General features: G+C 34.0%; 1 protein-coding gene across 1 annotated transcript in view; it reads left to right on the top strand.

Moving 5' to 3' along the window:
* The first annotated feature begins 6,218 nt into the window (after positions 1-6,218).
* The window catches only part of LOC113055922 (transcription elongation regulator 1-like protein), a 77,418-nt gene continuing 67,255 nt past the window's right edge, over positions 6,219-16,381 (top strand). The window contains exons 1-3 of the mRNA XM_026222312.1: positions 6,219-6,482; positions 9,149-9,295; positions 10,010-10,190. Of these exons, the coding sequence (XP_026078097.1) occupies positions 6,219-6,482; positions 9,149-9,295; positions 10,010-10,190 (592 nt within the window). The remainder of the gene's footprint in view (positions 6,483-9,148; positions 9,296-10,009; positions 10,191-16,381) is intronic.

Below are 16,381 nucleotides of genomic sequence, written 5' to 3'. Positions count from 1 at the left end.
AACACCCTGCTTAACTTTTTCTTCTTGGTCTGACCAATGACATATGGGAGAAGTATAAGGAATCCTGTTTGTAAACAGTCATTTTCTTTCTAGTTCCAATGGTTGATGGTGCTGATGGTGCAGAAACCATACACATTTTTTTTTTCTTTTAGCAAGAGTTATGTTATTTTGTTAATGTGCACTAAACACATAAGCATTCTCATGAATACGTTCCACTGTGCTTTAAGGAATCTTAAATTATACAAGAGTATGTAATTGTGTCCAGGCCAGTCCATAAATACACCAGACTGCCCATGTAATTAACCTCTCCGTGTGTTCTGTCTTAGTATAATCATTTGTCCAGCTGTGAGGGCATTAACATTCATGTTTTCTCTGAAAGAAATACCACAAAGCCTTTCAATGTCAAGGCAATATGTTTCAGTAGTCTTTGCGGGGCCCTTGCTAAGCCAATTCCTCTGGGTAAGATACCATTTACAATGGATCGTGTCTCTTTTTAATACTATTAAAATATAAATGAATGTCCATGCGTCAATAATTTTGTTACCAGCCTCTACTGTTGCTTAGGTAACTAAGGTGGTGATTGTGGCACCTGACTTCTAAATATTATTGTGATGCTCAAAATATTCTGCCATGCTTTTCTCACGCTCACAGAATCGAAAGTAAGACCAGCCCCAGGCATTAGACACACTGTGTGATTGAGGATGAGGTTTTAACCAATCAGAAATGGTTGAGAAATTTCATTTCTGCATCCAGATTTTCCCTTCAGAGATACAGCAGCGGATGATCCAAACAACTCCTACGGCAGAACCCCAAACTGGAATATCACAACAGAACAGCCCAAGTCAAATAATCTCTATCGCCACAGCACTGGCAGGGCCATATTCTGTGCCATGGACAGCCGCTGGTATCCAGCCATTTTCTCCAACCAATTTAGGAGGACGGATGGAAGGGGCAACAGGCCCCAATTATGAGTAGAGATCCATTTTTCAAAGGACATGAAACAGAACTGCTGGGGAGCCAGGGGAGTGAGATCACACAGCTATGAAAATCAAGATTTTTGTTGGAGAAAATTGAGAAGTCTCGGCCTAGGGCTTCCCTCAATGTCAAGTCAAATTGTTGAGTTCTCACCCACTCCAAGACCTTGAGAACCTACCTTAGTAAGAAATTGATTTGGACCAGTTATCACCGTTAATGATAAATAATTCACAAAAACACAACAAAGAGCCAGACTTTTGGCAGAGCACACAGATGTTACAATGAAAGTTTTATGAAACTAGCAAAAGTCTTTGTTTACTGATACACATCAACTACTGTTCAATAGTTTGGTGTCTGTACGTTGTTTTAGTTTAAATTTTATTTATTCATTTATTTTACTCTATTTGAAATAAGTTAATAATTGTATTCAGCGGGGGTTGGGGGGGGGGGGGTTGTAATTTTTATATATATATATATATATATATATAATTATATATATATATATATATATATATATATATATATATATATATATATATATATATAATTGTATTAAAAAATATTCAATTTTTTTATAATATTTCAGTTTTTACTGTGTTTTTAAACAAATGCATGCAGCCTAATTTTGTGAGCATAAGATACTTTTTTTGAATAGCAGTCCAGGCCTATCTGAAACTGTTTTGCTGATATTGTTGCCCCACTGAAAAAGGGTGGCAAAAATTAAACCACAAGGTTTCCCCACAATGAACTTTATGTAGAATCTCCTCTTTGTAATACAACTGACAATAAAGAACCTTTCGAAACAGCATTGGCATCCTTTCTTAAATGCACACATATTGCAGCAGTTTGGGAGATACAAGTAATGATGTACATACACTTAAAAAGCCAGTAAGATGAAAATTCTAAGCTTCCTATCACTGTTTATAAGTCCTGTAAAATAGGTTTAAATCCATCCAAGGTTAAAAAACATTGTCATTTTGCCAAAATATCATTTTAAAATTACCTCAATTCTCAAAGATCCCCAAACGGTTCGGGCGAAGCTGTTCAAAAGATTCAGTTTCCTTAAACCCCACCTTTCGGTAGCATACTGTGTTCTGATTGGACAACTGACATAGTTTGGATTGGTTGTTCCGCACACAACTTCATGGTAAACAATGCGTTAGCATATTTTTGGGGTGAATTATGTCTTATTGCTCTCATCGCGAAGGAAACAGTAAAATAAAAAACTTGAACAGTCTCGCTGCTTTTTCTTCTGTGTGGGTGTATTCAAGCCGCGCGCTTCAGTTTGAATCTGAATAGCGCGTTCAGCGCGGGGGCGTGGTCACATTAGATATAACGAAGGGAGATGTGAAAAACAGACATCTCGTTGTTTTCATATGGATTACTTTATCACAGAATATCTGTTAGCAGCACTTGTTACACTTCATTTTAATGACGTGTTTGTAAATGAAGATCAGCAGCACAAACAAAGGCTGCAGACAGCACACATACTGATAAGACGCTCGGGAGAAAACAAACACATAACTTCATAATCATACTTCGCGTTTTGATTCGGAGATGCTCGTTGTTCTAAATAAAGTTGGTAATGAACCCTCTTTTATGGCCAAACGCTTTGAAAATCTCGCTGTACTCACCGAGATTAGAAAAGCAGTCATCAGTGAAATGTTGTGAACACAGGGATTTGTTGTACTGCTCTGGTATTGTGGTAAAAATGAATTTTAGCCATTGGTTCTTCTGATCTTCATTCTTTGGCAGTGAAAATAAAACAAACTTGCCTTTACAATTAAAAAACACACTGTCTCCTCGACATGATGCTATCACACCAACCAGAGCGTCTGTGTGGGGGGGTGGGGCAGGTCAGAGTTCCGTTTCTCCCAAGACGGTAGGCGGAGATTATTATGCAAAGTGTTCCTAGTGACATACATAGAGATGGGCAAAAGATTTGAAATCTATAACGACTCGTTTCAGCGATTCAGAGTCGACTCCTTACTTTAGAAGCCAATAACTTTATAAATCGTGTACTTTTTGGTTTAATTACTTTGCACATTGTTTACACTGATGGACAGCCACATCATACACTGTAATACAGGTCATTTTTGATTTCCCATCTGTGTGGCTCTTTGAGGCAAGACAAGGCAAGTTTATTTATATAGCACATTTCATACACAATGGTAATTCAAAGTGCTTTATATAAAGGAAAAAAGAAAAAAAAATAGCAATAGGGGTGCACAATAAATATCGGCCGATAATTAATGCACATCTCGTCCGTAAAGGTTCTCTAATCAACGGCAAATTCCATATAAGGTGCATGATTTCACATAGAGCAGCTGTTACTACACAGAGCCATTGTTAACTCAGAAGCTGCGCAAATTCACGTTCATTATCAGCGTGGAATTGCACAGCTTGTCAGTACTGAAAGTACAGTAGATTAAACACCAAACTCGGCGAGTTTTCCCAACGCAAACTTTCAGTAGAATGAACAAACCCCGCGAGAGTTCAAAAAGACTCAAGTAATCCATCGCAAACCTTGTGCCAAACTAATTGATCACCGATAACATTTTTTTTTTTTTTTTTTTTTTGCTTACTTAAAAAGACAATCCATCTACAGAAACATAGGGTTATGTCATGTGCATACTTCAAGGACACAATGGAAATAATGTGGAATAATGGAAATCCCTTGTGGGAACAGTCACCAGCCCTGAGCCACCCTTCACATCTGTCACCAGACTCCAAACACAGACTGGGATGTCAAATCCACTTATGTATCATTTTTGTTTGCACACAGCCTTTTATGACGTTCACAGGATGGCTAATCCACTCACACCAGGAGACTCCCAGTCGGGTTTCCCTCTATTTGGCTGTACAAACATCCCCCTGGTGGTATAAGAAAAATATGATTACTTGTGCTTCAAAGTCCCCATAGACGATTGATTGATAAGGAAGAAAAGAAAAGAAAAGAAATAAAAGAAAATAAAAGAAAAGAAAAGAAAAGAAAAGAAAGGAAAAGAAAAGAAAAGAAAAGAAAAGAAAAGAAAAGAAAAGAAAAGAAAAGGTGTTTGCCTTCCAGGTCCCCATTGGCCAAGGCAATACTGGAAGGCTCCCCATATAGACTAAGATATTTCCTCTGGTACATCTGCTGTAATGATGACAAAGCTACGTGTGTTCAGACTTTTTATGAACAGAAGTAACAATGGGCTAGATTAAAATAAATAACTATGATTTCAAAAGTTTAGCATGTTTTTTTCTTCCATTTTAATCAAGTAAAATACTGAAGTTATTTTTTTTTTAAAATACATTATTATTTTATATTTTAATGTTCTGATCTGATCACAAACTGGCAGATTTTTATAATTTTGTATAATTAATTTGAATGTTAAAGCCTCTATACGCCATGCAATTTTCAGATTAAAATAATAAATAAATAAATAAATAAATAAATAAATACCTGGGGTCCCAAAAAGGACACTAGGGTTAAATAAACTATCATGTAGGTTTTAAACAAGGTAAATCGTGTCACTGGTTACAGATTGAAACAGTTGTCACAATATTCTAATCATCCCAGCTCATCAGAGTGCGGTTGTGCGTCTTTGCGCGTCCTGACGCACTTTGTGTTGTGCTGCGCACGGCGCCATCAGATCCGCTCAGAAAGCAAATGCACCCGGTCTGGACTGCCAGCTGGAGGACTTTCAACAGAGCATATCTGTTAGGCTATCTGTTCATCCACGACGATTGTCTACATAGCAAACACAAGTTCTACAAGCATGAATGAGAAATAGAGGATTATAATGTGATTAGGGATGGTTTTGCGTTGCTTTCCGAGTCACCACTGCGAGAGGTTGAAGAATCGTCGGCTTGACAGTGAACAGGTTTCCACGAGATTCCCACGGAGCTCTTGTGAGCGAGATGAACAACCCGCCGGTGTGATCGTGCACATGGAGAGCGCAATCCACGGCGCGTGAACGCACGCACGGAGATCCGTGTATTCTCTGCGCTTTGGGCACCATTCTTACCGGATATTCTTAAAAACCTTCGTCTGCAGATACAGTTTCGTTTTTAATTGACCTGCTTGTATTTTGCATTACTTATTGATTTCCAACGAAACACTAACAAACATAAATTATGTTGAACTAAAGGGATTCTTCAAACCCCTCATAGAGTAGGTGAGTTTGGATCTAATATTTGGTGTATCTTACAAATAAAAACACTCAAAAAAAATAATAATAAAATAATAATAACTTTTCCGTTTAAGTTACACAGAAAAGCCCTTAATAAGAGCCTTGCTCCTGTGTAAATGAGCTTTTGGAAAGGGAGCCTGTTTAGATAAATCTATGGGCTTTTTTTTTTCTTTTTCTTTTCTTTTTTTTTTTTTTTCTTCAGATTCTGATTCTCGTGATAGCAGGTATATGATTATCTGCGTGGAGAAAACAGGCTAATGAAAGAATTGTCTTGTGGTGATGTTTGAGTTCTGGTTATGCATTTAATATAATTTATGCATATACGTTTTTGTGCTTTTGTAATATGTGCTAAAATATCCATCAACTTTCAGAGATTTCTGGACTGTGTAGTTTTTTTGTTTTTTAATATTATTAAAAGTCTTGTTATTTTAGTGAACGAGTCTGAATAACTTTTTCCATTTAAGTTACAAATATATATATGTATATATATATATATATATATATATATATATATATATATATATATATATATATATATATATATATTATGATTGACATTTTATTTATTTTTTTATTTTTTTGCGTTGCATCCACCTGTTTTAGCCCATGCGCATGCATGTGCTGCAGAATTTGGGAGGGGAGCCTATATTATGTTACAGCGGGCGTATTTTTTATACATATTCTGAATTTCAAAGTACCCTAATGTTTACAGTAATATTGTCTGTACCCAATGAACACATTCGCTTACACATAGCTTACTATTACGTTACTTTTTTTTTTTTTTTTTTTTTGGCCATGCATTTAAATCAGTCATGCATGCATAAATTACGGAATATGTACAGACAGTGGCCCAGTTTTGTCAATCGGAGACGCGGATACATGTGCGCTATCTATCTATCTTTCTGTCTATCTATCTATCTATCTATCTATCTATCTATCTATCTATCTATCTATCTATCTATCTATCTATCTATCTATCTATCTATCTATCTATCTTTTTTCCACTCCACAGACAGCTTCTTCACTCTCCATCCATCCTTCTTTTGATCTATATAGGATGCAGCAGGAATGATCCCAGTCCAGCGCGTTAAAGCTCAGCCTCAGCTGTGGCACGTGAGCGCCGAAGCTCCTCCGTGGCTATGGATGGTCCCGACCACCTCCGGAATGTGTAGGGTGGGATCTGTTCCTCCCGTGCTCATCTCCTCTCGCCCTCCTCCGGTGATTCAGACGGTCTCGGGATGGCAGATGTCTTGCGATCCGTTTGTGCCCGTGATGCGCGCTGCCGCCGCGGAACCCGCGACCATCAATCAGTTCAGTCTGCCCAGTGCTCAGGTAACAGGGCTTCACATGCAAATAAAAATCCCCCACTTTCTCCTGAACATTTTATGGAGTTTAAAAAGAGTCATTTCTTACAATTAATGAATTAATTAATGTATGACCCATTACTGAATTATAGCCTACAAGGACCAAGTCTTTCATAAAGGTTTCTTTCTCATCTCCTTGTTGCCACAGTTGCTTTGGGTTTGCTTACTGTGTATATTAAGGCTCTGTTTCTGCAAAGGTACCAAACTGATAAATATATAATAGCAGCTATAATGTATATAATAATACAGATAGCAATATATAGAATATAGACTTAGATGTTCACTCCCAATGTTTTGGGAGATCTTCGTTACTTTTCAAAGACTGATGTCTTCTATTATTTATATGAATGAAGATTTCAGAATTTATGTAGATATTTGACAACATGAAAGTCTATGTATAATAAATCACATGCATCCAAAACATTTGCTTCTACCAAATCAAATGGAAAACTCCTAGGGGCCTCCTTTCACTTTTTTTTTTTTTTTTTGGATAAGTTTTTCACTATGAAAGTTTTGTCAAAAAAAATTAAAATAATACGTTTTGGACTTTTACTAAGGGTTAGGCTTTAGGACATTTCTCTACAGGGTTAAATGATGCAATTAAAATGCATTACAATTGTCCTTAAGGATAAGATTGTGTCCATAATATAGTTTTTGCCTTAAATCTTCCCAGTTGTAAATATGACTTGAGAGGTCGTAAAAGGCAGCATAAATGGTTTTCTTTTTGGCCAAAGGTCAAAGGTCATAACCCAAAAATGTTTTTTTTTTTTTTTTTTTATCAAAAATATTAGTTTTTGTAGTATTAGCCAGTGATCCTATAGTACTTTGTGTATGATATGCAGCTACCATTTGGGCAGTAAATACAAATATACTGTAAATCACAGAACTAAGATTAGTTCACATCACTAAGTTCAGTTTTAAATCACTAGCACACACACACACACAAAGCTCTTCGTCTGAGCATTTTGACTTGCTGTGATAATGATTTAGCAAAGTGAAGCTGCCTTTCTAATACAATGATTCAAGGTCTTGATTAAATCTTGAAACAATTTTATTTAGAGGACTGGCAGCTGCTAGAATATGCCTAATAATGGGACCAGTAAGGACTGAAATGTGCAGGACAGTATCTGATGTTGATAACATTTTATCAACATCACTTTTGGAGAACTTGCCACTGTTAAAGCAGAAAATCTAAATTCTATGCATTACCTCCCATCAGCTCCGCTGCTTCATCACTAGAGGCACTGTGCTCAAGATGACCCTCACATCTGCGGTTTCTTCCCCCTCACGACTCAAACTCAGCGTGACATTTAATCTGTGTGCCGGGCAGAGGCATGATCACCATTGCTCCACAGCCCTGGCATTGAGAACTTTGTGCTTTCACATCATTAAAGAGCTGTTCAGAGGAGCCAGCAAGAATGAACTCAAGTCAAACTGCACTGGAACCAGAGAGAGAGAGAGAGTTAGAGACAGAGACAGTGGGAGGAAAGAGTATATTATTTAAACAGAGACTTTGAGTTGCAGACGGCCTTCAGAAGCCTTTGATTGACTGCTACTGCAGAGAGGCATTGACGCAGAACCGAGCATGATAAAATAGGATGTTATTCTGAACGCAGAAGAAGCAGATATAGAGCGTAATCAGCAGAGAACTTTCCTAGCTTCAAAGTCAACATGTAATGATGTCCAAAACCCATTTGTCCTTTGTAATATGATGTGTTTTTGAGTGTTACTGAAAATTATATTAAAGTACTGAAAGGTGGTTTGGATCAGGAATGGGTTTTTAAAAAGGCCAGTTTTGATTTCATATTGACTTGTTGTGTGCTTATAGTAAGTTTAAAGGATAGCCAAAAAAAACAACAACAACAACATACAACAATCAATATAATCTTACACAGCCTTCAGGTCATCATATTTTTACATTTATGACAATAAAAGATGGCTGTTGCAGCCCAAACGGTTACACTGGTGATTCAACAAATCCAAACACTGATAGTCTTGCACTATTAAGAATAAAGTTCCTAAACTTTGTGTGTGTGTGTGTGTGTGTGTGTGAGAGAGAGAGAGAGATGTGAATAACTTTTTAGAACTTAAAAAAATGTGTTTTTCCACTATAAAGAATATAAAAAATAAAAATAAAAATAAAGTTATAAAAAAAAAAAAAAATTGGAACGAAAAGTCTTCATGGATGTTAAAAGAAGTCAATTTCCCAATCATTCACAGTACAGATCCACTAACAAGTGGTTTCTCTGTAGTTATTGAATGATATACAAAAAAATTACAGACATGACTGTGATTGTTGTCATCATGTAAAACTGTAGTAATTAAACCTTCCCTGTTCCAGAAATATCTGCTGTAATCAGTGTTATGAGGAAAAAACATCTAATGTTCTGTGTTGATAATTGGGAATTTAGCATTTATCCTGTTGCAGATGGTGGAATAGCCGAAGAACAGCATCCGTTTTGCCAAAACAGACTTCCATAACTTTCCCATAAAATCCCTGTAACTAAAATGCTTTCTTGACAGCTTTCCATCCCACCCAGGTCTGATTCAGTTCTTCACTTCTTCTTAATGAAGTGGACCTGAAAAGATCTCAGTGGTAATCTCAGAAACATCTCTTCTGCTTGTCTGTCCCAGTGGGAGATGCCGGCCAGGCCTCATGTGTTGAGTTTCCAACCTTCTGCAAGTGTGGATCTACTTCCAGTGTTTCCTCAAGTATACCGGACGGTCCTGCCTCCACACTACGGCAAGGGCTGGGTGGAAAAACGTGTGCCTGACTACAAGGTAAAGGAAGCATTCATGGTATTTGATTATTTTCAGTTTTGGGGTGTAAATCTCAAAAAAACCTGTAAGGAATGCCATAGTTCATCAAAAAAAAAAATAAAATTAAAATAAAATAAATAATAATAATAATAATTTATATATATATATATATATATATATATATATATATATATATATATATATATATATATATATATATATATATATATATATTATATAATATTATACAGAATGTCTTCTAATTTTCTCTCGTTACTAAATCAAAGAGTCTCAGCCGGATTAATATATATATATATATTTATATATAAAGTTTCTATTAATATAATATAATATAATATAATATAATATAATATAATATAATATAATATAATATAATATAATATAATATAATATAATATAATATAAAATAATATAATATAATATAATATAATATTAATGAATGCAAAGAGGCACATGTATAGGCAACTTTCTTATTTTTATAAGATTTTTTTTATTTATTTTTTATTTTTTTATTTTTTTTTATGAGAAGTGATTAACCAAAGTAGGAATGTTTGCAAAAGCATCATTGCAACTTAATAACTTCCCATTCATTGTAAAAGCAGTTCTGGTGTATACTCATATCCCCTGGTGGCCGTGGGCATGCAAGACCAACTGTTCTGGGGAAATTTTGAGTTTTCATCATCCTGTAATTGATTTCGGTTTTCTCATTTGCAGTTTTATCTAAACAACACTTTAGCTCTTGAGACCACCTGGATCAGTCCAGAGGAAATGGGAATTTTCCAGCGTCAGGAAAAGCCACTGCTGAGGACAAATCAAACGGCGTTGAGCATATGTAGGCCAGCTGCAGCCTCCAGGAATATCCACACTCTACTGCTGACACCCAGGCGCGTTTCAGGTAGGAGGAAGAATTTATGATCCCAGCACCCATTTTCCTACCTTTGTGATTCTGGCTCGCTGTTTAGCTAACATTCATCAGAGGGCTTTATAAAAACCGCATCCTGTTTTCTATTTACTCTCTAGACTCTTTCAGGCTCATCTTCTAGTTTTCCTTTGTAACTTCAATCTTCTTATTTAACTTGATGTAATAATACCAGAGGATTGTCAGCTGAGATTTTACGGAGCAAATACCCGAAGCGAGGCTGTCGCTCCCTCTGTCTGTGTGTTTGTGTGTGGGAAGAGAGGCAGTTTGATTTGTGCTTATGAAATGAACCCAAAATGACTTCAAATTTCAGCTCATTTTCAATCATAGTGTGGTTTAATCAACTAGATTGTGCACCGAAGGCTGCTTGAGAAGGCGTAAATGAAGACCCATGATGAGTATGCAGTAAAACTAATTATGCTATTTGATTCTGGTAACCTGACAAATGTATACACACTTTATACTGTATACCATGCTTCTTATGGTCATTCCTGTTTTGCAGTATCTTTTGAACTCTGTACCTTTTTAAATAATGAATCATGCATGTGGTTAAACTGAAGCATTTCTATAAACGAGCATAGCTGTCCCTTTTATCCCTCTTTGTCTGTTATTATGCATTATATATCAATTTTAAGACATTTCCATAGTGCAGACTTTGCAAAACATGCACTTACATGTGATTTAACAAATTTATTTACACAATGACCAGAAAATGAAGAGAATGGAAATATAGAACTAAGATGAATTGTTCAGTGATTGACCAACACAATCTCATGGCAATTTATAACTATATTACGTTTTTGGAATCCTTATGAAATTGTACGATTTTATTCATCATTCGTTTTACACCTTATTATTCTATTATTATTTTTATTTAAAAAAATGTAGGGGTGGACCATCATGCTTAAATTTAGCGAGAAAAAAATCATTTACATACTTCACAAAGATAGTGGCTACTGACAAGTAAAGTGCAACAAAAAGTTTATAATGTGATGTATGAAGATGCTTGCATTTGAATTATATTTTGGCCAAAACTGGCGAAAAAATGACAATAATGTACATAATTCACAAAGATTCACAAAGATGGCGGCAAATGACTAGTACAGCAAGACATAAAGTTCAGTTCTGTTGTTTAAAGATACTCGTGTTCACATTAAAAAAGTTTTTTATTGCAAATGCAAGAATTTTGTGTTTGTGACTTTTGTTTTTGCCATTATTGGTGTTAAAACACAAGATGTTCTCGTTAAATCATTGACATCTTTTGGTGACAGTGATGTGTGATTTACAGTAATGTGTTCAGAAGTGGGAAATTTGTCAGCTGTTTATGATCAAAAATAGCGATGATTAATTTGGAAAGGAATAATTCTGTTTAATTAATTACTCAAGCAATCTTTCAGGCAGCAGTAGCAAGGCATTCAAAGCTTTCTCCATGTAACTGCGTAAAATGTTGTTCTTCTAAATTATAACTTTAAGTTTGCTTAGCTATTTTTTTTTTGTTTCTATAGATATTAAAGATTGTAAACTTACGGTTACACCTTTTAAAGAAACATCAGCATGCAGAAGTTTGGAAACTCTGCATTCTGAAAATGAGCGAGCTTTAGCACGGGAATACTAGATCAGATCCATTTTGTGGAGACACATTAATGTGGCCTAGTGTGAAACACACACCCAGCGATCCAATTGGTCAAAACGCATGAAGTGACTCCTTAATATATTAAATTTACTCACAGTGGACAAGTTAAATTGAAAACAGACCAGGGATTCAGATGCAGCTGAGCGGTGTATCATATAGCGCTGCATTTAATTCCAAACGCTCTTGCCCTCCAGCAGAGAGCCAGTGTGTTACCCCTGTGCTCGTCCCTGATCATAATTCCTTAGCTGTAGACACTTTCAGGTAGACAGTGATTTATTAGATTGCAGATGCACTCATGTGCCGTTCAAAGATTAGTCCTTGAGAGATGAAAAGTTCACTCCTGTAGAGGGGTTTCTGTCTTTCGGACGGCAAAGTCTATAATGAGAGGAAGTGAATAGAATATCTTAGCAGCACAGATTCTGCACAAACTCTCTGCTGATAAAGATTTGACCTTTGTGACTACACTTTTACAAGTTTAACACTTCAAGTGTTCTTTTGAATAGATCAAAGGTTTGAAAAGTATTAATAAAGCCATTAGATATTCTGAACAATGTAAATGTTCTGGTACGCTTCAGTTCATCTTGACTTCAGAGCTATAATCAATATCACTTGAGAAGCTTGACTTCTTGTACTTGTAAGCAGGATAAACATACTTAATACTACTTACTGTAAAAGGATTTCTGACAACTTAATGCCCATACAATTATTTAGCAAATTAATATGATAACTGAGTATGTATGTTTGCAGTATACAACTGAGATAAAAGATGACTCTTTTTTTATTTTTATGATATATTTCAAATGTATAAATGTTTAATCGTCTGTCCAGACGTGATTTAGTTATGCAGATGGAACAAATAATAATAATAATAATAATAATAATAATAATAATAAATGTATAACGACTGCAGAAAATATAATTATACAATTGATATGATAAAATATTATAATACATTTTATTGCTTAATTATAAGTATATCGATTTTTGAGATTGCATATTATATCTAAAATAGTATTATGTATATATATATAATATATAATTTTTTTTTTTTTTTTTTTTTACAATAAATGTATTGAGTTTTCTTTTAGGATAAATGTGATAAATGTTTAAAAAGAGTGTTATATAACCAGAATAAAAACGTAAACAAACATTTTATGAGTGAACATGCAATGATTATAAATTATATATTGAAACTTTATTCATCAGGCCTATTTCAATTTAATATATTTCAATTTAGCTTTTACTTCTGCAGTGATATCTGTTCAGAATCCATTCTAAAGATATGTCATGTTCTGTTTTGTCTTCTGTGAGAAAGTCAGTCACTCAAGGTTGTCACGATGTTCTCTGGCAGACGTGTCAGGGTGAGTTATACTGTCTGTGAAAAGAGCTGTCTTATTTTCTCTATCTCTGAGCAGCTTGAGTTTGTCTTGCCATTTGAGACGCAATTAAATTAGCAGTATGTTTTCTTGTGGTTAAAAACGTCAATGTTATCTTTGTGCTGTAAATGTGCCTTTGATGTCTTAACTCCTTAAGTGTCACTGGCCCACCGGTGGGCCCAAAGCCATTGCATATTTAAAACCGTAATATTCTATACTAAACCTAAACTAATCTTGACAAACTATATATCATTGGAGACCTTAGAGGTTGTATTTTTTATATTTGACCACTGTTTTATATTAAAAATTATGTAGTGACAGTAATTCATAAATTTGTGACAAGAAAATTTAGCAAAATAAAAAAAGTAGTTGCCTTTTGTTACAAAAAGCTGATACATACATATACAATCACGAAAGTATATATTTCTTATATTTTTTTGGCTGCCAATAATTCAGACAAAACATCTTTTCTAGTTTTTATAAAAAAATTTGAGAATAAATTGAATATGTATATTTGTATATCTATGATTGATGTTGCAAGTATTCAGTAAAAAATTTAATGAATGTCAATTTCATGTATGATCATAATATGATGTGATAATATGATCATGATCATGTATGAAGTTTCTGTAACAACACTCTAGTAGCTATGTTTGATTAAAAAATCATTTACAACCTATCTAGAAAGTTTTATTGCTGTTTGAATAAAAAAAATCAAATCAGTCGTCCATTACAATTCATACAAGGATTATGACTAGTACCTAGTGGACATTGTTGGTATAGCAACTAAAAATAACACAGAAACCTCATTTTTTGTGATATCAATGTCAAATTTGGAACACAACTTCTTTAGATTTTAGGCTTTTCATTTGACATGAAATTAAATTCAACACATACTTTTTTTTTTTTTATATAAAATATAAATAAATATTAAATTAATATTTTTTATTACAACAAACTTAAACACCTATAACTTTTTTATTTTACATTTTATTCAACTTCTTTCACATGTACAAGAAACTTCCAAGTGTGTTTTTAAAAACGAGCCCAAAATTAGGTTCATATTCCAAACCGTTCCAGAATTACATTAATTTGAATCTGGACATGCCCTTTTCAGCTCTACCCCCAAAAAGGGGGGGTGACACTTAAGGGGTTAACTTGCAGTTTAGGTAAGAACGGTTGAACTATTGAGTTTATGTGAGTGTTTAGTCTACCCAACTGTATCCAATATAGCTCTATTAAAATAAATGAATAAATAAAGTTCATATAGGCAAGCAAAGGCTAGAGTCATGAGTGTCATGGGCAATATACATATATTTTTTTTTTAATTAGAAACGTACTGTACTTTAGTACAGTTTATGTCCATTTACAGTATGTGTAGTCATTGCGTGTTTCAAAGGAACAATGTACCAGTGTGAAAATTCCGTTATGTGAGGAATATGCAAAAAAAAAAAAAAGTTGTTATTCACTGAAAATATCTCAAATCTCATTCTTTATTTTTTGTCTATTTAAAAAATAAAATAGATGGAAATAACAGATGTTTGTGTGGTACTAAAGTCTGCTGCCATCTGTCAAACACTTCTACGGTTTGTGGTTGCATCTGTATGCTTCATAACCCCAAAATCATATCTCTATACCCCGTAAACCAAAAAGCAGCAGAAGCCTGTTTCTGTGGCTAAATATTTTTGAAAATGATTTGTTTCTCATGCATATATCGATGCAAATCAGTTTGTTGTGACTGATGTTTTTGTGATTTATCCTGAGAATCTTATTTAGAGCTGTGTCTACTGTGTCTACTAAAAATTTAGGTAAATTTAAAGTGAGGTTTAAGATTAATGTTACATTCTTGCATGCTGTGAAGGTCATGAATGAGGAAACAATTTTATATTTTAAACTTGTAATTAATGGAATGGAAATATTTCTGGAAGCCCATAAACTATTATTGTACAAGCAGGAATAGGTTATGAGTTTAACATGCAGTGTGATTGAAATGTATGGAAGCCTGTTTCCACCACAGAATGAAAAAAAGAAGGTTACTGCCACATTTATCTCACAATTATTATTTTCTTTCTCACAATACTGAGTTTACATTTTATGGAAGAGGAATAGGTCCAAATAATAAAAAAAATCTCTAGAGTAAAGTCATTATAATGCTAGATTAAACTTGTGAAATTTCGAGAAAAAAGTCCAAATAAAATGCTGAGAATAAACACATTAAAATATGAGAGAAAAAAAAAAATGTTTTCGAGAAGAGACTACAAGAAAACATAACATTATATATTAAAATGAATTTAATCTTGAGATGGGTTTTTTATTATTATTATTTTTTTTTTTTATTGCTTGGCCCAAATCCTCTTCCAAAACATCTAACAATTATGACTTTTTTATATGTTGTTATATTTTATTTTATTTTATTATTTATTATTATTATTATTTTTTTCACACAGAATCGAACATATATTTGTGATAAAAAGAGTCTCACAATTAAAAAAAATAAATAAAAAATAAGTCAAAATTGTGAGATAAAACCTCAAAATTGCTGTATTGTTCTGTTGTACTTAGGACTTTTTATGTCACAATTCTGACTTCTTTTCTTGCATTCCGAGTTATATCTCACCATACTGACATTTTACATCTCAGAATCATGACTTTTTTCTCAGAATTCTTTTAAAATTTCTTTCTATATAGTTTATATCTTGCAATTCTGAATTTATATATAGACATGAACAGAATTTAAATTTTTCTGAGAAAAAAACGTAATTACCTTATGTGTGTTTATTTAAATGGAATGTGCATACTTTTTTACTTTATTGATACAAACAGTAATTTGCACATATTTTACTAGCTGGCTTATTCACTCGAATGACCCCACCCAACCCCACCCCTAAACCTACCTCTCACAGAAATCATGCAAAATTATGATTTATAGAGCATATACATTTAATGAGCACGTGTGTTCTCTGGGATCGAACCCATGATCACATTATTACTAGGGCTGTCAAATGATTAACATTTTTAATCAAATTAATCAGAATTTTCAGTGGATTAATCAGGATTAATCACTATTTGCAATTACACCTGAATCCTAACCATTTTTTTCTGAAATGCATACCAAAAGATAAATAACAGGACACAGATACATAATTTGCATGTATTGA

This window comes from Carassius auratus, chromosome 37 (genome assembly GCF_003368295.1).
Source record: "Carassius auratus strain Wakin chromosome 37, ASM336829v1, whole genome shotgun sequence".
Classification (NCBI taxonomy): domain Eukaryota; kingdom Metazoa; phylum Chordata; class Actinopteri; order Cypriniformes; family Cyprinidae; genus Carassius; species Carassius auratus.
Note: the sequence above shows the minus strand (reverse complement) of the source record. Positions and strands in the feature narration are given on the sequence as shown.